The sequence below is a fragment of the Vombatus ursinus genome, unplaced genomic scaffold (assembly GCF_900497805.2).
Source record: "Vombatus ursinus unplaced genomic scaffold, bare-nosed wombat genome assembly UNPS02014807.1, whole genome shotgun sequence".
Lineage (NCBI taxonomy): Eukaryota > Metazoa > Chordata > Mammalia > Diprotodontia > Vombatidae > Vombatus > Vombatus ursinus.
Genome location: NW_020954585.1, coordinates 24,143,378 through 24,169,211, shown reverse-complemented (window position 1 = coordinate 24,169,211; position 25,834 = coordinate 24,143,378). Strand labels below are relative to the sequence as shown.

The 25,834-nt window shown below is 38.8% G+C and overlaps 1 protein-coding gene across 4 annotated transcripts in view; it reads right to left on the bottom strand.

Annotated features, from left to right (window-relative positions):
- Window positions 1-25,834, bottom strand: part of DRC3 (dynein regulatory complex subunit 3) — a 101,843-nt gene that overhangs the window by 13,551 nt on the left and 62,458 nt on the right. For all 4 annotated transcript variants that reach the window (XM_027875101.1, XM_027875104.1, XM_027875103.1 and 1 more), the window contains 4 exons: window positions 19,770-19,901; window positions 18,135-18,205; window positions 5,800-5,923; window positions 332-463 (listed from right to left, as the gene is read on the bottom strand). In XM_027875101.1, the coding sequence (XP_027730902.1) occupies window positions 332-463; window positions 5,800-5,923; window positions 18,135-18,205; window positions 19,770-19,901 (459 nt within the window). The remainder of the gene's footprint in view (window positions 1-331; window positions 464-5,799; window positions 5,924-18,134; window positions 18,206-19,769; window positions 19,902-25,834) is intronic.

Genomic DNA, 25,834 nt, shown 5'->3' with positions numbered 1-25,834 from the left:
TTTTTAAAAGCCTCAGTGTGTGTGTCCAGTTTAGGAATAAAATGATTGATAAAAATTTTACATGGTTAATATTTTCTATAGTTTGATGAAAAAGTATACAGGATGAGTGACCCTTTTTCTTAACAATGTTCTAATCTGTTTAATTTTGTAGAACTTAGAAACACTGTATCACTAATAAGCTAAAATCAGTGTCTTTTGATGTTTTTATTTATGGGGGTGAGGGGTGAAGTGGGAGATATTCAATCAATGTGACTTTCTAGAAAAACTTCCAATTCCTCTGTCTCTGGTCTGTAGTTGAGAAATAAAGTTTTACCTGCCACTGTTTACTTACCTTATCTACTATAGCTGTACACCAACTGGTGACTTTGGTTATTAATTCATCTTCTCTATTGTCTATCTTCAGAAGGTGGATGTCATGTGATGCTCCAACTGCATTAACAACTGTATCTTTGTCAGAAAAAACCTAGTGAATAAAATTGATTAAATATGGGATACATTTTGATTTGAAGCATAAGCATGGTGAAAATCAGAGCTTAATATCAAGTGAATGTAAGAGAAGAAATTCATTCAGTATTGATAGAGCCAGTCCTGTGGTAAGCCAGTTAGAAAAAGCTGCCTCTATCTTTACAGAAAAGACCTGAGTTCAAATCTTGCCTCAGATACTTCCTAGCTGTGTGATCCTGGGCAAGTCACTTAACCTCTGTATGCCTGTTTCTTTACATGTAAAATGGGGGTCCTGATAGCACCCACCTCAGGACTGTATGTTCTCAAATGAGATCATAATTATAAAGTGCTTAGCACATGGTAAGCACCTATATAAATTTAGCTATTGTTATCACTATCATTATTATTATATTCCAGTGTGTTTTGCCACTAGATTATCAGAGAGTAAAAAATGAGATCAAAAGATTTAAGTATAACATATTGCAAATGATGGAAACGGTAATGGTATGGTGGAAAGAACAATGAATTTGCAGACTCAATCGTTCAAATCCTGCCTCTCCAACTTGCCAGCTTGTATGACTTTGAGCCAGTCACTTGAGTTTTTTTGATCTCTTTGCTTTCTGTAAAGTGAAGAGGTTGGACAAGGTAACATGATGCAATGAATAAAGTCTAAGATTCAGAGCCAGAGGACCTGGGCTTTCCTTTTGGCCCCAGGGCTTACTCCCTGCAGGATTTTAGATAAAAGCTTTTCATTTTTCTGGAGCTCAGTGTTGTTCTCTGTAAAATGAGGCAGTTAAATAGATGTGCTCTGAGGTTCCCTTCTAAATCTAGATCATATGGTGGTAAATAGGTATTAGTTGGTAGTAGACATTTTTTCCTTCGATAATAAAAGCAATAATAAAACTGACTGACTCCCCTCACCGCAAAGGGCTGTTTCATGTTGGTCCTTGGGTCCCAGGCGATAAGCACAGTACATTAAACACAGACGTGTTTTGTAAATGCCTCGCTTGCTTGTTGATTGATTTTTTTGCTCAGTTGCTGGTTTCAATTTAGGTAAGCAAATTATACTGAAGAAATATTTTTTTTGTCTGAGCAGGCTGATGCGTGATCCCTAAGAACATGATGCTATTTGGAAGGTTTTGTCTGCACTTGACTTTGCAAAGGGTAACACTCAAATATCCCAGTACTCACGTGCATCTGTGATCTCATCGGTTTGGATGTTCTCCCCAGTGATGCAGGTCACTACCTCTCTACCCCTGCCTATAGCTCTTGTCCATGTCCTCCCATAAGTCTGGATTGGGGGAGGGAAGATGTTAAGGACAAGAGAGAGTCCACCCAAGATGTGAGGGGCTTTCCATGGCTCTTGACTTCACAAGGATCCCAATGGAGTTCTCAGATTATCCCCATTCTTCCTTGCTCTCACCACATGATGGGTCCATCTCCTTTTTTGTTTATATTTTTCTTTGTGATATCCTTTACTCCACTTCTTCAAGGTTACTAAATTTATTAAATACTGCAGCCTTCTTGTACCTATCATGCACCTTTCCAATGATACTCTTTTTAATTCTTGACAGACTAGCGTTCCATGATGCACAGCCATTCATCAGTAGAATGTTTATATTAAAAAAGCAGGCATCCCCCCTACTTAACAGAACCCTAATCTTAGTGCTTGGGTCTGGGCCTAGGGAGAAGTAGGCCCCCGGCCCTTGCTTCCAAATACCCAACTCCTGCCCCCCCCCCCCCATGACTGACCACTCCCCAGGCAGAAACAAGGTAGCTCAACTCTAGATGCTCACTATCTCCCAACCTAACACCATCTGGACCCAGACCTGATACTAATCTAAAAACATGTAGAAAAATCTAATTTTCTCACATGCCCTAGATGAACTACAATAAAGAAATCTATCTAATCTGAAACTGAAAAATAAAAAGCTATCCAAATGAAGAGAAAGCAAATTAATATACTCTTGGTGGAACTGGTTTGGTCTATCTTTCCAAAAAGCAATTTGGAATTATGACCCCAATGCTACTTTGAATACCCTTTGACTCAGTGATAATACCACTAACTATACTCATGTCCCAAAGAGATCAAAGAAAAAAAAAACACGTACATAAATATTTACAGAAACTATTTTGTTGTAACAAAAACTGGACACAAAGGAGGTATCAGTCAAATGGGGAACAACTAAACAAATTATGGCATATGAATGAAACGAGCTATTATTGCACCATAACAAGTTACAAAAGGGACAGGTTCAAAGAAACTTGGAAAAGACTTGTATGAACTGAAGCTTAGCGAAGCAAGCAGAAGCAGAAGAACAATTTCTACAGTAACAATATTGTAAAGAAGAAACTTTGGATCACAGGGCAAATATTGTAGAATAAGAGGAAAGAGTACAGACTACTCTCTCCCACAACTATTCCAACAAAGTTCAAAGAACAGCATCAGACTAAGCAGTGAACAGGAAATCCAAGGACGAACTACAGTGGGTCCTTTTTTTCCAGCCCAGATCAATACAGGGAAATAGCTAGAGACCCACAGATGTTGGGAATGGGCCCACCCAATAAGGTCTCTGCAAAGCTTTCTAGCACATGGATGGAAGCTGGGACCTGGGGCTATGTAAGGGGTCAGAGAGCATGTAACAGGGATGAGGGAGGAGCTGTGTCACTCTGATCCTGGAATGGGATTTAAGAGCTTTCCATTGAAGGCTAAACAAATTATGGTATATGAATATAGCAGACTATTAATGACCTCTAAGAAATGATGAAAGCAATGGTTTCAGAGAAGCCTGGTATGGCATATATGAACTAATGAAAAATGAATTGAGTAGAACCAAGCAAACAATTTCAATGACTACAACATTGTAAAGAAAGAGACCTAAGAACTCTGAGCAGACTACCTCCCTCCTTTCCAGAGAAGAATTCCACAATTAGACACATAATTAGACAGGGCCAAAGTATGGGTTTGTTTTGCTTGACCATGCTTATTTGTTGGAAAGAGATTTTTTGTTGTTGTTGTTTTTGTACACTATGGTTCTTGTCCTTTTTGTTTTTTTATCTCTTTGGGATACAGACTTAGTAGTGGTGGTATTGCATGGTCACAGGGTTTTATAGCCCTTTGGGCATAGTTCCAAATTTCTCTCCAGAATGGCTGAAGCAGTATACAACTTCACCAATAGTACATCAGTGTTTTAATTTTTCCACATCCCCTCCAACATTTGTCATTTTCCTTTTCTGTCATATTAGCCAATCTAGTAGCTCAATAGTAGCTCATCGTTGTTTTAATTTGCATTTCTCTCATCAATAGTGATTTAGAGCATTTTTTCATATGAGTATAGGTAGCTTTGATTACTTTGCCTGAAAAACTGCCTGTTCATATTCTTTGACCATTTATCAATTGAGGAATGGCTCCTATTTCCATAAATTGGACTCAGTTTTCTATAGTTTGAGAAATGAAATTTTTATCAGAGAAACTCAATGTAAACATTTTGTTTCACAGTAATGATTACCAACTATATATTGCCCTCAATCCTATTTTCCCCATTTATCCTACTCTCTCTCTCCTTTTACCCTTTCCATTTTTTTTTTTTTTTTAGGCAGTTTGGGTTAAGTGACTTGCCCAGGGTCACATAGCTAGTGAGTGTCAACTGTTTGGTCTGAGGCCAGATTTGAACTCAGGTCCTCCTGACTTCAGGGCCAGTGCTCTATCCACTGTACCACCTAGCTGCCCCTACCCTTTCCATTCTCAAAAGTGTTTTGCTTCTGACTTTTACCTCTCCTAAATTGTTTTTAATGTGGGAAGGGAATAGGAGGAAATTGTGGGCTAGGATGCAAATGAAAAGAGAAAAGTAGGTCATTGAAGCATTTTTTAAATGCTTGGAAGAGAACAAAAGGAAGTCGAGAGGTAGTCAAAGAAAAGCAGGACAGCTTTGAAGCTAACGTTGAATTTATTATATGCTTTAAAAGGAAGCTGTTCAGAATGAAAAAATAAGAACTTTTTAAAAATTCAGATGCAGGCTCTTGACTTAAGAACAATTGACTTATTAAGTATCAGATACACATGGCCATGGGGAGTCTTGGTTCACAGAAACAATTGTCCTTTGTTCCTCAACAAAGAACACTTGGGAAAGTAACCAAGCATAACTGATCAATCCACCCTGACCTCCAATCAAGTCCTCTTTCTGGTGAGGGGCAAGGGAGGGATGACGAAGGAAATGCTGTTGGTAAAGGAGAGTTATCTCTGGTTTGCCTGATTAGAACTTGAAATGCATTTTCATACAGTATGTAATAAGGATGGTTAAATATAATCGAAATAGTATTACTAGTCTTATATTTCAGATATAAGTTAATTAGACCTTGGGGTGGGGCAAGAGCAGTGCCCTTGGAACCTGCCATCTCTAGCATTCTTTTGGGGAAAATAAGATCAAAATAGAAACTTAAAGCTGGAAGAAATGTTAGAGATCATCCAGTCCAGTGTCCCACAAATCATATTCCATAGAGCTCTGTTGGGCCAAGCATGAAGTTTCCATGTGAAAATACTGATGTGAATATTTTCCCTTGAATATTAGATATAAACCTATACTGGCGAGGGACTGAGCCTACAATTTCATTGGTGCAGGACAGGAAATTCCTGTAAGGATACTATGCCAGTGCAGGTTAGTCTTATAGAGTTGCTTATGATACCATACCTTCATGGCCAAAGTAAGTATGTGGAAGAGGCAGGATTTGAAACCAGGTATCCCTAACTCAAGGCAAGTTCTCAATATACCACACTGTCTCTCTTCATATGAGTGTGTGGATACACAATAAAAATACTACTATGTAAAGTCCATATTTCTATATAAATATGAATATATGCATATATATTATATATATACATATATAAAATCTTATGGCAGTTTGGGGCTCTAAGATGGGTGTAATTTCTCCATTCCAAAATTTCCCTGATCCTCTTTATTCTAGATGGCTATTCTATGGCCCAAGACTGACATTTGTGGGTCCTATCAATATATTTCCAGCTCACAAGTATTCTATAGACAAATGAATTTGGGAAATGTTTATCCATTTCAGATGAATAGTTTACAGACAAGAAAACAGACTCAAGAAATGTAAGTGATTTGCCCAAGGTCACAACACGTTAATAGGAGAACCAGGACTAGAAACAAAGTCTGATGCCTAGTCCAGTGCTTACATTATATTCTTTTTTCTCTTAAGTAATATATAGCCCAATTTTTGAAACACACTTGTTTTGCTCTGTCATCAGTGTCAAAAGACCACATTCCACACAGATGGTAAAATATGACTTTTCATATTATCTATATTACCATAACCTCTTTATGAAACTAGAAGCCTCACCGCTCGGACATCATCTGGCAGGTCCTCATCAAATTCACTCTTGACTATTTTCTCCAGGGTATTTATGGAGATCTCCAGAAGCTTCTCGTGGTGATGGTTTTCTAGGTCACGGCACTGGGCCATCGTTGGGGATAAGTTAAGCAAATAAGACCAGGTTGTCATAATATGAATGGTTTGTTATGAACTATACCTGACAATGATGAGAGAAGCAATAGTTTAATTGAGAGGGACATTTTTGTCCCTACAAAGGAGATTCATTCACTTCAACCAGGCTAGGTACTCAGTTAAAACTCTTTGAACTTGAAATACTGTTCTTTAAAGGGAAGTCATAGAACTACAGAGTTCAACACACATTTAATAAAAGAGGCATTTTATACATCACTGGGGATACAGACAAAACAATCCATGCCCTCAAGGAGTTTGGAGAAGAGAGCTAACATGTACACAAATAAGAATGATACCAGGTAATCTGAGTTGGAATTGAGTAATAACAAGTGGAATATGAAGGAAAGCTTCATGGAGGAGGTAGTCCCAGAGCTGAGTATTGGAAGACAGCCAGGGTACTGAGAGATGGAGATGAGAAAAGAATCCATTTCAGGCATGAAGGTAAGAGATGGAACACTGAATTCAGGGAATCACTAGTAGATCAGTTTGCCCAAAATACATGAGTTCCTGAAGAAGAGTAACATGAAATAAGGCTGGAAAGGTAGGTTGGAGGCAGATTGTGAAGAGGTATAAGTGTTAGGCTGGAGAATATTTTATTGAGGCATTTGGGAGTCACATGGTCAGGGGAGTGCATGTCATAAACAGTCCTGCTACACAGGAAGAAATCTTTGGCAGCAGTTTTGGTGGATGGATTGGAGAAGAAAGACACTGGAAGCAGGGAGACCAATGAGGGAATTAATGTAATAGTTTGAGTGAGAAGTGATGGGAGACTGGAAAAGGGTGATAGCCCTTTAAAACTAGTGGACATGCATGGGAAAGATTATGGGGAGGGGGAGGTGTGAGGGATTGTCTGATGTTGGCTACGTGCCACGTGGGGGTTGTGGCAAGATGAGGCAGGGACAAGATATTAGGAAGTAACCGGAGCTTACGCTCCCGAGGCAGGGGGCTGTGCCATGTGGAGTTGTGGAACTGGCATAGGAACTGGATACGGGGAAGTAACCAGAGCTCACGCTCCCGAGGCAGGGGGCTGTGCCATGTGGAGTTGTGGTGAACTGGGGTAGGAACAGGATACGGGGAAGTAACCAGAGCTCACGCTCCTGAGGCAGGGGGCTGTGCCACGTGGGAGTGGGACGGCAGAGAACGAGCTCCCTTTCTCTAGTCCTCTCCCTAGGTGCAGCGCTAACCCCAGACGTCTCCTTCCGGTATCCCGGCCTAGCTTCCTTTGTCACGTCCTCTCCCTTGGTGCAGTGCTAACCCCAGACATCCCCTTCCGGTATCTGATCCTACAATCATTCACTGGTAGGCGGGCTGAGGGGGAGGGGCTAGGAAGGTATATAAGGAGCGGTAGGGGTCGGAGCTCCCTCTCTTGCTCCTGCTCTCTTGCTCCTGCTCGTGCTTTCCTGCTTGGCCTTGCTGTGATGGCCTCTGAATAAAGTTCGAGTGTTTGTACCTCCTGATCGGCTTGTCTCTGTGTTTATCCGGGTGGGCTCCGAAGATTGGTAAGTATGACCCTGGCAGCCTGCTCCTGTTAGAAGGAGAGTGCACGGCACGACCGGCACAGGGAGGCACAAGGAGGAGGGAAAGAAGAGTGAGTGATTATTACCCAGAGGATATGAGCCTATATGAATAGAAGATGATGGCATCCTTAATTTGGAAGAAGAGTGAGTTTAGGGAAAAGATAAATAAATTTCCTTTTGGATATGTTGAATTTGAAATGCTTGACAGTACATCCCAGAGATATCCAGCAGGGATTAGTTGGCAATGCAGGAACAGAGTTCAGGAGAAAGATCAGGATTGGATGGATAGATTTTGAAATTATTTGTGTAGAGATGATAGTTGTATGGAGAGCAACAGATAAGATCCTCAGGGGAAAGGCCTCCTAACTGGGTTCCACACTTCCAGTCTTGCCTCTCTCCAATCCATCCTTCACAAACTTTCCAAAATAATCTAATACTAAAGCACAGGTCTGATCTGGTCACATCACTGTTCAAGAAGTTTCACTCAGAACTGAAACCATCCTATTTATCCTGTCTCTAGGATAAAATAGAAATTCTTCCATGCAGCACAAAAAGCCATTCATAGATGAAATACTTAAGAACTTTGTTTGATGCAATGACTAACCCATCTTCAGGGGACCTATGATGAAGCATGTTCCCCACCTCTTAACCAAGAGGGCGTGGACTCAAAGTACAGAAAGAGACGTACGTTTGTAGCTATGGCAACTGTGTGCTTGACTATGCTCTGTTACGTTGGGATTTTTTTTTGTTTCTCTAGGTTTTTAATTGGAAGAAGGGATGAGGGTAGGAGGAAAAAGGGATGTTAGCAACAGTGATGCCAAAAAAGAAAGAGCATTGGAACATTTTTTCAAATTGCACAGAAAAAAAACAGAAGGAAATTCAGACAAAAGCACAGAGAATCAGGACAGTTTTGAAAGTAATATATGAAAAAAAAGAAAAAAAAAGTAAGTAATATATGGAATTCATTATATGCTTTAAAAAAAAGGCAAGTGGTTATGAAATAGAGATTCTTGGTTTCATATACAATCCACTCTTTGTGTTTAGCTACCTATTTGGAAATACTTTTTTTGGGATGTTTAAGTTCATATTTAAAAATTAAATTTTAAAAAGAAAGAAAACTATTTATAGTCTGGCTCCAGCCCTCCTTCTCAGAACTACTTCACATTACTCCTCTCTATCACTAAGTTCTACCCGATATGGTCTACTTCCTCTACCCCCTCTCCCACCTCTATGCTATTGACTAGGCTGTGCTCTCTGCCAGGAATGCACACTGTCCTAACATCTGTTTCTTTGTTTCCTTAGCTTCCTTCAAGTCTCTACTCAGGTGCCGCCTCTTATGGGAAACCCCTCCATATCCCCAAGGTACTAGTGCTTTCTCCTTCCTCAAATTATCTTGTGTTTACTAATCTCTGTAAATGTATATCTACCTCCCACACCACCTCCAGCAGGATGTAAGCTCCTCCAAGGCGGGGACTATTGGTCATTTTATCTTTGAATAACAAGGCCTTGAGGCAGATCAGTTCCTCCACTGATGGAGAAGGGAGGCATTTAGAGCATGGTCGAATGGACTTCTGGGAACAACAGTCCAGAGACTTCCTGTAAATCGTCCCCCCCCCCCCCCAGGAAGGAGAGGCACCTGAGAGCTTAGAGAACTCAGGGCACAAAGGAGAGAGTCTCAAAGTGGCAGATTCAAAATGGAGAGGCTGAGTGGTGGTAGCAACCCTATGGCACACAAGGACTGATGATGGGGGATGTAGAGATGCTCCAGTGAGCCCTTCGAATAAATACAAAAACTGGGGTGGTGATGCAGTTACACCTCCTTCCCTCATTCCCCATTCAAACTCACTGAACAGGGATGTGGCCAGAAAGACCAACTGAGGTTTAACTCTACTCCAGGCATTTTCTAAATGATTTCTATATTTCCTTAAGCTATTTCTAACTCCTGATTTTCTTTAATATAAAACTACTTTGTGATTTGTATGTCTTCAGTCGCAAATGTAGGGGTTACAATGGAACAGGCCTTAAGACTGGTACACAGAGGAAGACAAAGACGTCCATCACCTCTGTCTAAAAATGTTAAGATCTGGGGCCGCTAGGGGTGCAGTGGATAGAGCGTTGGCCCTGGAGTCAGGAGGACCTGAGTTCAAATCTGGCCTTAGACACACAACACTTACTAGCTGTGTGACCCTGGGCAAGTCACATATCCTCACTGCCTAGCAAAAAAAAAAAAATGCTAAATAATATTTCAAAGTATTAGGGGCAGCTAGGTGGCACAGTGAATACAGCACTGGCCCTGGAGTCAGGAGGACCTGAGTTCAAATCTGGCCTCAGATACTTGACACTTACTAGCTGTGTGACTGGGACAAGTCACTTAACCCCAGTTGCTTCACAAAAAAAAAAAAAAAAATACGAGCTCCTTGAGGGCAGACACTATGGTGTCAGGAGGACCTGAGTTCAAATCTGACCTCAGACACATGATACTTGCTAGCTGTGTGACCCTAGGCAAGTCACTTAACCCCGAATGCCTCACCAAAAGAAATAAAAAAAATTTTTTTAAAGTAAAAATAAAAATGTTAGAATCTTTCCCAACTGGGGGCTCCAAGCAAAGTTGAGAGAGAATCTCAATTACTATTTTAGTCATAATTTTTATAAACTCCCTAAAAGGCAGAACTAAACTCAATCTGCCTATCTCCCTACAACCAACTTTCCAGGAGGAAAAAAAATATATGCACGACATTACTTTTAAGTTTAATCTGCATAACTGACATTTTCTCCATAACTTTCTTAAATCTGGACAATCAGCAAAATAATAAGTCAAGTTATGACTTATAGTGTTGTTGAGGTCAGATTTGAGACAGCAGTTCAGATGTGAAAGTATTCACTTAGACCTTGTCTATAGCCAATGGGAGCTTTATTTTAAGGTGTAAGCAAAATAGGTCTACTTAGCAAGAAAGCTAAATGAGACCCCAATATTTGGGGGAGTTATGCTTATATAGAGCTTTCAGAACAATGAAGAATTTTATGACACAGGATAATGGAGATGGCTGCTCACAAGATAAGGAAGAATTTTATGACACAGGATGAGGAAGATGGCTGACAAGATAAGAACAGGGGGACACAGGATAAGGAAGAAAAGCAATTATTTTGGTCTTAGAAAATAAGGAGAAGTTTGTGGTATTTCAGCATAAGGGAAAAGGACTTTAGGATGCCCTCAAGTTACTGGATAAGCTACAGAATGAGCCCCAACCCCCTCAGGGAGGGCTTCACAAAGTACTAGAAAAGCAACCCTCAATATTCTTTTTAACCCTCAGGGTACCATTTGTATCCGCACCAGTGTTTCCCAATTCTGAGGTGTAAATGCTCATACTAAAAATTTAACAACTGACTTCAGTACAAGCTAGTCCAATATACCCCTGAATTCCAATATACTCCTGAATTTAATGCAGTGACTGAAGAGTAGGAACCAGTTGGTGGGAGGAGAAAGGCACAGTGTTGTGCAGAGTAGCCAAATTAAAAATTCCAAAAGTGGGGACTACTCCCTCATCTATACAGGAAAACCCTATCGGACATCGTTACCCTAGTAGCTACCTTTATATCCTAATGCCTACCACAGTGCCTTGCACATAACAGGTGCTCAACAAATGTTTGTTGACTGATTAATGGAGAGAAAAGGACCCAGAACTGAGCCCTTGGGGGACAGTTGGGATAGACCTTCTAGGTCCAAACCTCCTATCCCAGATTCATATCTTTTATGTGGTATCCCTCACGCTCTGAAATGCAAATAATATTTTTTAAATTATAAACAAAACCACCTTATCTTCAAGTTTAAATTATAAGCCTGAAAGTTAATGCCCTTTCTATTGGAGATTTCTAGTTCTAGCACAAAAAAACTAGTCTGAAGGAAATGTTTTTCTTCTTTTTCTCATTACCGTCTTTTAAAATCCAAACCACTGATTGCAATGTAGCAGTAACATTCAAATATCAACAAATAACATGGTACCTTGAGGTCCAATTAAATCCATATTGAAGGCCTTCTGCAATAATGTTGCCTCAGAACTTGTTGACTGATGGTATTTAACATTCTAGTTCCTCAGTCAAACAACCATTTCTCAAAAAAAGGAATTACTGTCTCTGTTCTCCATAAAATGTTTAAGGATAAACATTTGTCTTCCTTAAATAAGCAAGACAAAGAAAATATTTCTCTAGGAAAAAGTCTTTCTGGACCAGTCTCAGAAGGTAGCATTTACTTCTGTCTAATGATGAAACAGTCACTTTTGGAGCAAAATACAAAATGGCCCTTTTATAGCAGCGTGGCAGTATACCAAATATAACCATCTGAGATAAACATAAAAATTCACATTTAAACTTCAGAGACTGATTGTACTTTGCCTTATACACTAGTTTAGAACTATTCATCTTTAACCTAATAAGCTGACTTCTAAATTCTTCTCAAATGCTCAAGTGGATCTGGGACCTCATCAATTTAAGAGTTATTTCCAATGTCACAGATCACAAGCATACGTATCCATCCTGTTCAAGTCTTGCCCATGTTCTACAAGTCCACCATGGGGAGTCCATCAGGCACTTTAAAATGGAAAGGTTAATTTTGACAAATCTTTGGCCCTTGAGGTGGATTTGATTTTTGAAACAGTCTAGAGTCATTTGGAGCTAGAGTGATGTACAAATTAGGTGGGACAAGCAATCATTTTGATATAGTTTCATTTGGAAGCAGCAATGGTCATGCCTGTGTGTGCCTATTGATGACACTAGGCTAACTCAGAACTTCTGACCTTGACCTGATGAAACCATATTGAGCTAGTCTTCCCAGTTTTAGTTTGTTTTCTATTGGCTAAGTGCTGGATTTTGTACCATACAAATGTGTTTCATTACTCTCTTTTGTGATTTTAATTTTGTGGTTTTTAAGAATAGACACTATTTTAAGGAAATGTGCAAAAGTTGTAGCTCTTTCAGTTTGCTTCACCTACAGATGTATCACAGAAGCTACTGGTGTACCAAAGTCTCCAACTTTCCTTACTACTGGCAAGGGCACCACCATCCTTCCAGTTTCCTAGGTTTGCAACCTCAGCATCATCCTCAATGCCTCTCTTTCACTCACCCCATATAACCAATCAGTAGCCAAATCTTGTATTTTCTTTCTATATAACATCTCCTTCATATGTCTCTGCACTCAAATAACCATCACCCCATTTCAGGCCTTTCATCACCTTGGCTCAACCATTGCAATAGCCTTGTGATTGGTCTCCTTGCCTTGGTTTTCTCCCCACTGAAATCCATCCCCCACACAGCTGCCAAAGTGATTTTCTTAAAAATAACTTTGGTGTAGGTATGACTATGTCACTACTCTCACCTCCCTCTTCCCCCCCCACCCCACTCAATAAACTCCAGTAGTTTCCTGTTACTTCAGGATCTAAAGTCCTCTGTTTGGCATTTAAAGCCCTTCACAACTTGGTCCCTTCCTACTGACGTGGATCCATGCAGTACCTTGAGGGTTAAAAAGAATATTAAGGATTGCTTTTCCCTTTGTCTAATTACTCCCATATCATTCAGAAAGAATGTTCTATTCCAGAGATTTAATCTTTCTATGCAGCAGTAGTAATTTACCAAACTGTTTGGGATATGGGATGACTACACATTCAAATTGAAAACAGCAAAATTTCACATACTTGCATTGCGCTCACATCTTTTACTGACCACTTGCTTTGACTACAGAAATTTGCCATAAAAAGGAAAAGTAAGGACATGATTAGATAAAACATCACAGTTTTCTAACCATGCAGTATCAATTCCACCTCATAGCCAGACTCAGGAATAGTCAGGTGGAAAACATTCCTTTTCAAAGGAATACAATGGGGAAACTGAGCCAGGAGGATCCCATCTTAGATTGAGGCTAAGATTGTCCTCTCAGCTTTTCCAGATACAGACCTCCACCTATAACACCACTGCAGTATCCTTCCTTCCACTTGACTCCTCATCACACACTACAATCCAGCTATTCTGGTCTTCATGCCTTTGCACTGACTGTGCTTTATGACCTTGAACTCTTAGGATACTTGGCTTTCTTTAAGATTCAGCTGAAGCACAACCTCTTTCAGGAGGCCTCTTCTGGATCCCTCAGCTGCTAATGTTATCCCTTCTAAGGTTACTTCTATATACTCTTTATTTAACTTGTATGCACTGATTTATGTATATCGTCCCCTCTGTTCAGATGTGACCTCCTCATAAGCATGATGGAGAACTCTCACCGGAGGGCCTGCCTCATCGTGGGAGCAGACACAGTAGGTTCTACCTGGTCTTGACCCACAGAGATTCTGGGCCGCCTTCTTCTGGAAGTGCACAATGATGCAGGATGGAGGGTCCCAGCTCTCCACTTCAGAGCATGCACAAGCATTCTGGGACTGTTTCCTGCCTACTTCCTGCAGAGTGAAGAAAAGTCTTTAACTGGCTGCTGAGCCAGAAATGAATGTGTAGAAAAAAGGCAGTAAGTAGTCATTCATTTTTCACTTCCCTAGTGATAAAGAAGGCATGAATTGCTATGGACTCTTGATGAGGACATTGAGGCATGGGGCCCATGGGGCCCATGACCACACGACCATCATGTGGCTTCTGTGGTTGTGTCTATTCTTTCCTATTCTTAGATGAAGGAGGGTGGAGGATAGAGTGAATGACCTGGTGTACTCGGAAAGGTCCAAAGAGCCTGCAGAGAAGGTCAGTGGCTATAGCTGCCCCATCCCTGAGGAGTGACCTGTGACTCAAGATAGAAATGAGTTGATTTGGCAGCCGGGGTGGCCATGTCCTACAAGCTTGTCCAGTGGCTAGGGCACACTAAAGAGGTGAACACGTGCTTATAGCACTTGCTTTAACTCCAAACGTGTTCTCCTCAGAGTCTGAGGAATAGAGGGGAGGATGTGCCCCAGTTCTGGGAAATATGTTTGTACTTTGTTCTTGCTATAACCTCAGAAAATATCCTTAATTGGTTAATCAGTATTGAGGAGAAATAAAGGGTTAAATTGAGAGTAGGAAGCTAATCAATGTATTCAATAAGGGCTTATTAATAGTCCCTGAATGATTGGTATTGGGGGGAACACAATGAAGTGGGGTTTCAGATGGTACTCACTGCCTCTCCAGGGTACCTCTAGAGCCCTTGGGGGAGGTAAGGTAATATGGGTGGGTGATAAAGATGCCTTCTGGGGACCAAATTTTCTAGTGTGAATGAGAGTTGGGATAAGCATCCCATCAAAGTCTAGTAAGGTTACATAAATAATCATCTTGGCCCCAAAGAAGAGATAGAAGACATCTCCCTTCTCCCACTCCTTTGTGGAAGTTAAGGACTATGGTTTGGAACACTGCATATAACATTAAAGTTTTTTATGTGTTGATTGGTTTTGTGGAATATTTCTTGTTCTTTTAGAAACAGATTTTTATTGACATCTTTTGTTTTTAAATTGCCTAGATTTCCCTCTATATCTTTCTCCTTCCCCTTTCCAGAGAACCATTACGTGGAATTTTCCAAAAAAGAATGAAAGAAAAAGAGAAAGAATAGAAGAAAAATTTCAGAAAAACTGACGTCATATGCAATGCTCCAACACTCCCAGACCCTACCACCCTCAGCACTGCAAAGTACTGGGGTGAGATGTCTCCTGACATCTCTTCTTTGGCACAAGCTTTTCTTTAGGATTTCATAACATTCATTCATAACTGTTTTGTAGTGGTTGTTCTTTCTGTTTACGTTGTTGTAATCATTTTATAGATTGCTTTCCCTGCTCAGATTACTACACTTTGCATCAGTTCATGTAGGTCTTCCTATGCTTCCTAGTATCCATCATATTCATCATTTCTTATAGCACAGCAATACTCCATTACATGCACGAATCACAATTTGTTTAGCCACTCCTCAATCAACAGGAAGCTACTTTGTTTTCAGTTTTTTGCTGTCACAAAAAAGGCTGAGTATAGCAGGTCTTTTAGTGGTGGTAAAGAATTGGAAATTGAGATTTCCATCAATTGAGGAATGGCTGAACAAGTTGTTGTATATGATTGTGATGGTATACTACTATGCTGTAAGAAATGATAAGTAGGATGCTCTCAGAAAAACCTGGAAAGACTTAAATGAACTGATACAAAGTGAAATGAGAAGAACCAGGAGAACACTGTACAGAGTAACAGCAATATTATATGGAGATCTACTGTGAATAACTTAGCTATTCTCAGCAATACAATGATCCAAGATAATTCTGAAGGACTTATGATGAAAAGTGCTGTCCATCTCCAGAGAAAGAACTAGTGGAGCTTGAATGCAGATCAAACATACTTTTTCTTTATTTTCCTTGGGATTTTTTGTCAGTTTTTTCTTTTACAGTGTGATTTACATGGAAATGTGTTTTACATGACTACATATGTATAACCTATGTCAAATTGCTTACCTTCTCAATGAAGGGAAGTGGGGAAAGACGGAGAGAATTTGGAACTCAAAATTTGAAAAAGAACGTTAAAATTGTTTTTACATATAATTGGGGAAAAATAAGATAGCAAATTTTTAAAAGGCTGTGATAAACATTTTGGTATAGATGGGGCCCTTGTATATGCTTTGCAGTGGAATTCTGCAGAGTACGGACATTTTAGCAACTTTGTATAATTCCAGATTGCTTTCCAAAATGGTTGTACAAAGTCACAGCTCCACCAAAAAAGCATCAGTGTACTTTTAAATAAATACATACATACATACATACATACACACATACATTCATGTGTGTGTGTGTGTGTGTGTGTGTGTGTGTGTGTGTGTGTGTGTGGTGGTGGTTGCTATTGTTATAAGTTCTGGGTCTCTGGGAGAAGGAAAGAGAAGGGATATGGGCAGAAATTGAGACAATTTAAAAACAAAATATATCGGTAGAAATTTCTTTTAAAAAAAAAAAAAGAATGCAGAATGGACCATTTTTGTTTTTTCTTTCTATCTCCAGTACTTAGCACAGTGTCTGGAACATCCTAAATACTTAATAAATGTTTGTTGATTTGAGTGAAGCCCACAATAATCAGCAGAAGAGCAAAGGAAAGTGTGGTCAAAAATGAAAAACAATGCTAAGGACTTAAAAAGTACTGATGCAAATTAGCTTAATTCACCCTTAGAGAAAAAGTAAAAACCTTTAGAGGTACCTGGCAACTGGAGGGGTTGATATTGATTTCTCTCCAGTGTGACAGAGGTTTCTTTAAGTTGGAAAAACAGCTAGAAGACCAGTTTTTTTTAAAAATCGGCTAGCTATCAGGAGGAAGAAAAACCATTGTGATGGGAAAGACAATGAAAGAACAGGGTACTGTAACCATGTGGCCCAGTGGACAGAATGTGAGGCATAGAGTAAGAAAAGACCTGAGGTCAAAACCTGCCTTAGTAGCTCTGGGGCTCTGGGCAAGTCTACTGACTTTTCATAATCTCAATCTCTTTATCTGCAAAATGGGAATAATAATACCACCTAACTTACTGGTTTTTTGCGAGGACCAATAGCATAACATGTGTAAAGCACTATGCAAACCTTAAGAAGTACTACATAAATGTTAGCTATTATTACGGAAGAACAGAAAAAAACTTTTTACTAATGAAATTCACTTTTTTCACTCAAGGCTATACAAAAACTATAGGTAGAAGTCTAGGTGATTCTATAAGATCTAAACATCTTCATCAGACTGTAAAACATCCACCTTCAAAAAATGTTTTGGGAATTTTTTAAGTCCAGTGGGCCTGGAAGTCATCCCCAGTGAGGGAATTCTGATAAAAATACTGACATACTCAGGAACAGAATTATTACAGATGTATAGAGATTCCCAAATGGAGATGGGATATTACAAGACAATTTTGCACCACACTACACATATATTTCAAAAAATTAAGAAATTTAGCCAAGAAATAGAGATAGCCATGCTTCAATAGCCTGGGAATGTGCCTATTTATACCTCAGTGAAAACCTCTGGCCTACAAGCAAAGCTAGACTTAGAATAATTTACTATTTACTAACGTTATGCTTGCTCTCCAATGTCACACAAGTGTGATTTCATGATAAAAATTAAAAAATGTGTCAGAATCTTGTGAACTTAATGCCAAATCATGTTAAAAAAAGTGAATACAGCAAAAGGAGATATTGCATTTAAAGACATTAAGTTGTAAGACTTATTTTATGTCAGTGAAAATTATTATTTTACTTATTTATTTTACTGTGTTCCATTTAATTTGTGCACTGTAAGTCTGGCGAATAATATCCATTATCAATCTAGGAAATGTTGGTATTGGTAATATAAAAAAAAATGAAGCACACTATAAAAGTAATGAAATTAGTTTCTTGCATGGAACACCAACTTTGCTCTATAGACAGTGCCCAGAGAAAAATTTTAAATATGTTCTGAACAGAGGCCATTTTTAGAACAGATAGTTTCCCACTATAACTCCTTTGAAGGAGACTATGTAAAACATGTAAGTCCAACCATATTTTAAAAAATTCACACCCCATACAAAGGTAGTATTTCCCCCCCCAAATACCAATCTTTAACCAACTTAATGATCATACCTGTAGGAGTAATCTTAGGGATTCCAGCAACATATCATCATTTCATCTATAAACAACGGAAGAGACACCATTGAAAGGATATAGGCCTTGTACATTTTCAACAAATACTCCCACTATGTCTGTAATGTTCCTTTCAAAGCTATTTATAGATTCCTGTAAAGGACAAAAAGAAAAGCTAACTTGAATTGTTAGATACCAAATCAATTAACTCCTGAAGAAGGGGGAACACATTCAACATGTTTGATAGCTTGATTTGGGCCTTTAGAAGTTCACTTAAAATATTTTTCTTTATATCAAAAATCACATTTTCTAAAGTGTTACATATTCTTTTCTGTGTAGCAGGAAATAATCATCTGCTATTCAAGTGACAGGGAAAGCCATATATTGTTTAAGGTGCAATTTTAAATATGAAGAATTAATTGGATAGGAGCTCACCTGAGTTGTGTTCAATTGTGTCTGACTCTTCATGACACCATTTGGGGTTTTCTTGGCAAAGATATTGGAGTGGTTTTTGCCATTTCCTTCTCCAATTCATTTTACAGATGTGGAAACTGAGCAAATAGAGTTAAATGACTTTTCCAGGGTCACACAGCTAGTAAGTATCTGAGGTTGGATTTGAACTCAGGAAGAAGAATTTTCCTGACTCTAGGCTATCACTGCATCACCTAACTGCTCAATCCGTCAGCTTACTTCAATCTACTGCACCCATATTTTACCTTGTAAAATCACAAGTCTCTAGGGTTTCTAATAGATTTTTAATATTGTTAAGTTCTCATTTTAACCATTTACTTTTCAGTTGGACGCTTCTTATAGTTTTATTTTTAGATTTTGTAACTTTTACCTGGAATTAAAAAGTGGCTTTGTGTAGCTCCCCAAAGGTAAATTCTACTTTTTACTGGTCTTACTTAAGATGAGTAGTTGAGCATTTTTTAGACCTTTAATATTAAAAAAAAATCTCTTTCCCACCACAGGTAAGAACTATATTGAGGTAGTTATGTACTTCTCTTTGGATACATGAAAAAGTCCAAAGAAATTAACCCATCTTTATTTCCCAAAAAAACTGTCTCAACTCAAAACTATTAAAAAATATTTTCGAAGATAGGATTAACTGGATAAAACTGCTTTAATCAAACCATTACTGAGAATACTCTGATTTCGTCATATAATAGCAGGCCAACAAGAACAATTTAGCATTTCATGTTCTTTCAACCACATGCCCAGATTCTTACAAGACCACTGTGACTTGTAACGACCATGCGCCTCTATTTGAAGTCTATTTTTTTAATTCTGAAATCAACACCAAATAAAATGGGCATTTCCATACACTTAGTAGAAAAGAAAAAGAAGATTGTATATAAAACTGCAACTTGTTCTTTTAAAATATGTAATGAATTTAACACATAATTTTCAAAGCTGTCCTGTTGTCTGTGATTCTTTCTGGCCTTCTCAGCTTCCATGTCAGAGTCCTATGACCTCTAACACAAGAATGCCCAAGAGTCTTCAGAAAGGCTCAAAAAGTGCTGCCAAGAGTTCAGCCGTTACGACCTTGGTGACACAGAGTCACCAAGCTTCCTCTATCCTCCCACTGCTTTCTGTGGGGGAGAAATTGGTACCCTCCTTTGGACTATTGGTAACAGCTGCTGCCTTCTACCTTGCAGATCAACCTCCTTACCTCCCCAATTAAGGTAATATTACATAATCAAAGGTTTTGACTTACCTCTAACTGTTCAACCAATTGCATTTCTAAAGTCATGAGTACATCAAACAACCGATTGATTTCTTCAGTACATTCATTCATTTTAGTATCCACAACTTGCAGATCACTTGCATTTCGAATGGTATTCAAAATCTAAAAACAAAGATATGAAAATTAAACACCCCAGTCCATTTAAATTTAACAATTAATAACTATTATGAGCCCCAAATACTGTGCCTGGAGGCACAAGAAATGTAAGGCTGAACCTCTAGCTTTGAATTTATGACCTCATTGAAGAGGCAAAGATTTACAGGCAGAGAATAATTTAAAAGCAATAAAGGCTGTTGTTCAACAGTGCTTTAAATCTATGAGTCTATGAACCTATTGTCCTACATACTAAGGAATTCAGGAACAAGGAAGATTGCTGTGAGTCAGAGTGGAGAGAGCAGTTGCACAACTACTATGTGAATATGGGCTGTGCATTAAGACTGGCTGCTAGAAATGTGGTAGCCAGCCATCTACAACAGAAGCATATCTTACAGTGTAGTTCCACAGTAATAAAAGACAAAATTGACTTATTTCATTGTGCAAAATTTACCAGAGTAGAGAGTGAACTAATTTCATCTAACAAATGTCCACTGAGTGCCTATGATGTGCAATACCCTGTTCCTCTCCTCAAATTTGGAATTTATTTCCAGGAATAACAAAAGCAAGCTTTGATCAGTTAACAAAATAGAAGGTAAAGGTGGTAAGTGCTCGAAGGAAAGCAGAGAGGTGGGAATTTGAAGAAGGAAGAGAGATCACTTCTGGCTGGAGTATTGGGGAAAGACATTATAAAGTTACTAGAAGAAAAGTAATACATTTTGTTCATTGGGCCAAACCTACCTTGGTCATTTCTGAAAATAAGCTCAAGTTAGGGGCCCTGGTACTAGATTTGTAGAAACTACAAATCCATTACCTGCTGAGACAGCTATACTTTTGGGATGGCTTTACTAAGTTTTTCTTTGCCTCAAACCTAAATTTATCTCCTATCAGATTCTACCTATCATTCCTTCATTCTTCCCTAAGGGAGTCAAGAATAGGCCTAATATCTCTTTCACATTATAGCACTTCAAATATATAAATGTGGTAGAAGGTAAGTTTTTCGAGCATGGGGATCATGTTTGTGTATCCTTAGCATCTAGCACAATGCCTAATATGTTGTAGATACTTTATAAATGCTTGTTAGGTTGTTGAATTCAACTCTCATATGCATCATAAGTCCTTTCTCCAGGTGGTGAGATGGATAGAGCACTGAGTTCAGGGTCAGCAAGACCTGTCTCAGATACTTTCAGTGTTGTGTAAATTAAATTCTTACATTGTCTTCTCTATGACAAGCATTTTCCCCTTCACCACAGTGGTCAGCGGATTTTTTTAAAAGGTCTTTTTGCTGTTCCTCTAAATTTAATAAGCCCATGCCACACTGTAGAGGAATCAATATCAACCCCTGCAAATTGCCCAGCTTCTCAGAGTCTGCCTATTTTCTGAGGATTAATTAGGCAGTTTTGCAACAACAGTTTTTAAGTTCTTGGAGCTATTTTTCATTTTCAGCCACATTTTTCCTTTGCTCTGCAGTGCAAATGATCCCACCCCAACAGCCACTGAGATGGCTCTAACAGTCACTGAAGTGTGATCATCTTTAAGAGCTTCAACATTTGCATGTTTTGTTGAAGTAATGCCCATTTTTTTAAATCATAGAATAAAAAACACAGCAAAACAGAAAAATGAAATGTGAGTATGATACCAAATCCAGTGCTCGATTCACGGAGGACTAATTAACTCAACTTTATTTCCTTGATCATAATGTCAAATGTTCTGAGTCAGGTGTCAGGAGAAGCACACACACAGCCCTAGTTATCACAAAATGAAACCATGTACAAATTATCATTGACCAATTTAGCATTATGATTAAAAAAATAAACTGCATATATCCTTTGACCCAGTGATACCATTACTAGGCCTGTACTTCAAACACATCAGAGTGAAAAGACTTGTGTGTACAAAAATATTTATAGTACCATTTGCTGCAGTAGAGAACTGAAACTAAAAGGATGCTCATCAACTGAGGTATGGCTGAACAAATGATGGTATATTATGGTAAATTATAGTATATAAATGTGATATAAGAAATGACAAAAGAGATAGATTCAGACAATCTAAGAAGACTTGTATGAATTGATGCAGAGTGAAGCAAGACTAAGAGAACAATTTTATACAATAATAACATTGTAAGGAAAAACAACTTTGAAGACTTGAGAACTTTGATCAATAACTTTCTGATTAATCAACCATTGACCAAACATGATTCCAAAGGACCAGTGATAAAACATGGTATCCATCTCCTGACTGGGGGCATCTGGGTGGCACAGTGGATACAGTACTGGGTTTGGAGTCAGGAAAACTCATCTTCATGAGTTAAAAGTGCCTCAGACACTTACTAGCTGTGTGACCCTGGGCAAGCCACTTAACTCTGCCTCAATTTCTTCATCTGTAAAATGAGATGGAGAAGGAAATGGCAAAATCACTCTAGTATCTTTGCCAAGAAAACCCCAAATAGAGTCACAAAGAGTTGGCCATGACTAAAATGACTTTCCAACAACAATAACAGCCTCCTGATAGGTGATAGAATTAAACATATGATCTTGGACATGGCTAGTGTGGGATTTTACTAGTCTAATGGGATTTGGTGCAAGCTCAGATCACCAAAAATGATGTCACCCACATGGAAGACACTTAGGACCTTCTCCTTGGAGACAGGAAGACTGGCATATGCGTGGATATCCTGCATTGGCCTACTGCATGGTTGGAAGCAGCCTTTTTCCATTGTCCGCATTGCCAGAACTATCTACATCTTTAAAATTATCTGACAGTACAGTCTTTCTCTTTCCCATATTTGTATCTAGGCATGAAGGACTCATAAGAGGTGAAACCATGTGGTAAGGTGGGGATAGCCTGAGGGTTCCCTTCTTAGGTCATATGGCCCTAACAAATGGGCTTGGAGTTTTGGTCTAGGATTTTGGTTTGTTTCCTTTGTCCTTTTCAATTCTACAGGCAGAAAGTTAAATCTCAACCTGGGACCTCAAGCCATGGGAACCATGGGAACCCCAGATTCCAAGCTGAATGTTGCATCCAACCCTGTCTGAGAAGGTAGCAAGGGACTTTGGACTTGAATTTGGTGGTACTAATGCTATGTAGGAAATGAGTTAAGCTGTGAGCTTAATCCCCCATTCTTTATAGAGATCAAGTTGTTTATATCCCTGAGATTATATGCCTGAGGTTTTGGAGGAAAATGTTCATATGTTTGTTCTTACTATGTCTTTGATGTAAAAGCTAATCAGATGTCAAATGGTTAAATGGAATTGAGGTGCTAGTTAATTGCCCTTAAAAAGGGGAGAATACAATGAGTGAGAGTTTCAGCCAATGGCAGAACAGAGGCTACTCCCCCAACCCCTTAAGTGTACTGAAGAACCCTGAGAGAGGGATGAAATGCAATAGAAATGACTTTCAGAGAGTAGCTGGAGAGAAATACATGTTACACTTGATTCGGCATATTTATTACAAGGACTTTGTTAGGGGAGGTAGTACAGTCTCACACACACACACACACACACACACACACACACACACACACCCATTGGCTTAAAGTTCATCTGCAGGAGACTTTCCACACTGGTGAAGATCAATGTTCCACACCTGCATGAGGGGTGGAAATGATGACAGCCTGAGAGAGGATTTGGCCAGGGGTGGGGAACCTGCGACCTCAAGACCACATGTGGCCCTTTAGGTCCTCAAGTGCAGCCCTTTGACTGAATCCAAAAACTTCACAAAACAATATCTCTGACTAATGGAAAAATCTCACCACACTCAGATTCATGAAGTCATTTTCTAGGTATAACTCTAACTCCTTTACTTGACATTTAAGTAATCTGCTTTTATTAGCCCTATCCTAGCAGAAGCAATGTGGTATAGTAGAAATCATGCTGGACATGGAACCAGAAAACTTGAGTGTAAATCCTGACTCTGATTTTCATTTTCTATAGGCAAATTCTCTCTGAGCATCAGCTTTCTATTCTGCAGGATGGGAATAATACTTCTATTACATTGCACACACACAGTCATTAAGAGAAAGTTTTAGATTTGGATTATTTTAATTCTTTTCCTTCATCATAACTCATCCTTAGAGGAATGAGAATGAGAAATTATCATAATGCTAAATATTCAAACCATAGAAATTGTTTTTGAAGTTTTGTGAGATCAGATCACCCAGGTGGGCTAGTAACACTGGGAGTATCATTGTAAAAGAAGCTTGGGGCTTTTAGAGAAGGATTGAATGAAAAGTTAAAGGCAACCAAAGACAAGTCGATCAGGAGTATAGGAGTGGGATAATTAACTTGTTAGAAAAGCACCCAAAGTAAAAAAGGCCAGATGATCTCTGAAGTCTTTTTCAGCTCTTCCAATTCTAGATTCCATGATTCTAGTTCAAAAAATGTTTGTGAGTACAGTTTAGGTGACGCTACTGAGTCAAGGGTCAGGTCGATGTGAAGATGGCAATTTAAATTGAAAGTTGCATGTCAGGCTAGCAAGAAAGAAAGATAGAAAAAGACCCTCTCTTTCTCCCACTCCCATCTCCTCACTCCTGAGATTTGCTATAAGTACAGAATTCATAACTCCAAAGAGGATCAGAAAATAATGATACTTAGGAAGTTGCAATAACAATGGGTTTGATGCAAACTATAATAACACTGGGCTTTGATGTGACTACTTTTATGCTGAATTTCATGGTGGAATTTCTTTGAACATGCTTCACCATACTGAGAATTGAAGTTTTTTAAGAATTTATGGGGGGCAGCTAGGTGGTGCAGTGGATACAGCACCGGCCTTGAAGTCAGGAGGACCTGAAAATCCGGCCTCAGACCAAACACTTGACACTTACTAGCTGTGTGACCCTAGGCAAGTCACTTAACCCCAATTGCCTTAAAAAAAAAAGAATTTATGTATGGGGGCAACTAGGTAGCACAATGGATAGAGCTTTGCCTTTGGAGTCAGGAGGATCTGAGTTCAAATCTGGTCTCAGACACTTGACACTAGCTGTGTGACCATGAGCAAGTCACTTAACCCCAATGTCCTAGCTAAAAAGAAAAAAAAATTTGCATATGAATTCATCTTGATGTATGTGTACATGCTCTCTCTGTCTTTGCTCTCTCTCTTTCTCAAAATGAGAGACATATTCTGTTCTAACAGAGCAGAATTGTGATAATATGTAATTTATCATCAGAAGCTGTTTAAGTTCATGTGCATAGTTATACAACTTAATTGTTAATTCTCTTAGCTATTAATTAGAGAGTTAATTCTCATTTTGCACAAAAATTATTTTATATTAATTTTAACTAATTTTCCCCCAATTTGACCAAAGAACATTTTTTTTTGTTTTTGTAAATTTACATGCCAATTTTTGAAGACAGAACTATAAGAATGGAAATGACTATGGTCTACTAAAATGTACTAATCACCAATGTTAAATAACTTAAAATTTCTAAAACTTTTTGAATATCTGTAAAATAAAAATGTGCTTATGTTCCATCTCTGAACATTGAAGACAAAATCATGCCTAAATGCACTATACAATACTTACACATGTGACCTGGATAAGAATTTTGAACACTATGATTTGAAATGTTTAAGCTATAACTTTGAAATTGGAAAGTAAAGAGTCTTAAGGGTTTGTGTGCTCCCAATGTAAATGCAAAAATGAGTGAAAGTCCTAATGTTTGAAAATGTGTCTCCTGTAATAACCAATGGGTAAGGATAATTTTGAACCTTCAAAACATAAAAGCCTTTTTTAAAACATTTAGAACCAAGCTACAGGGGCAAAGGGTTGAAGTAGAAACTATAAGTGTTAGTATCAACACTTCCAGCTTTCAAAGTCAACAGTTTTTCAGCCTTGAAAGCTTACCTTCCCCAGTTTGGACTAGGGAAAAATTCAAATTCAGTACCCCCTTCTCCAGAGAGAGAGAGAGAGAGAGAGAGAGAGGGAGGGGGAGGGGGGG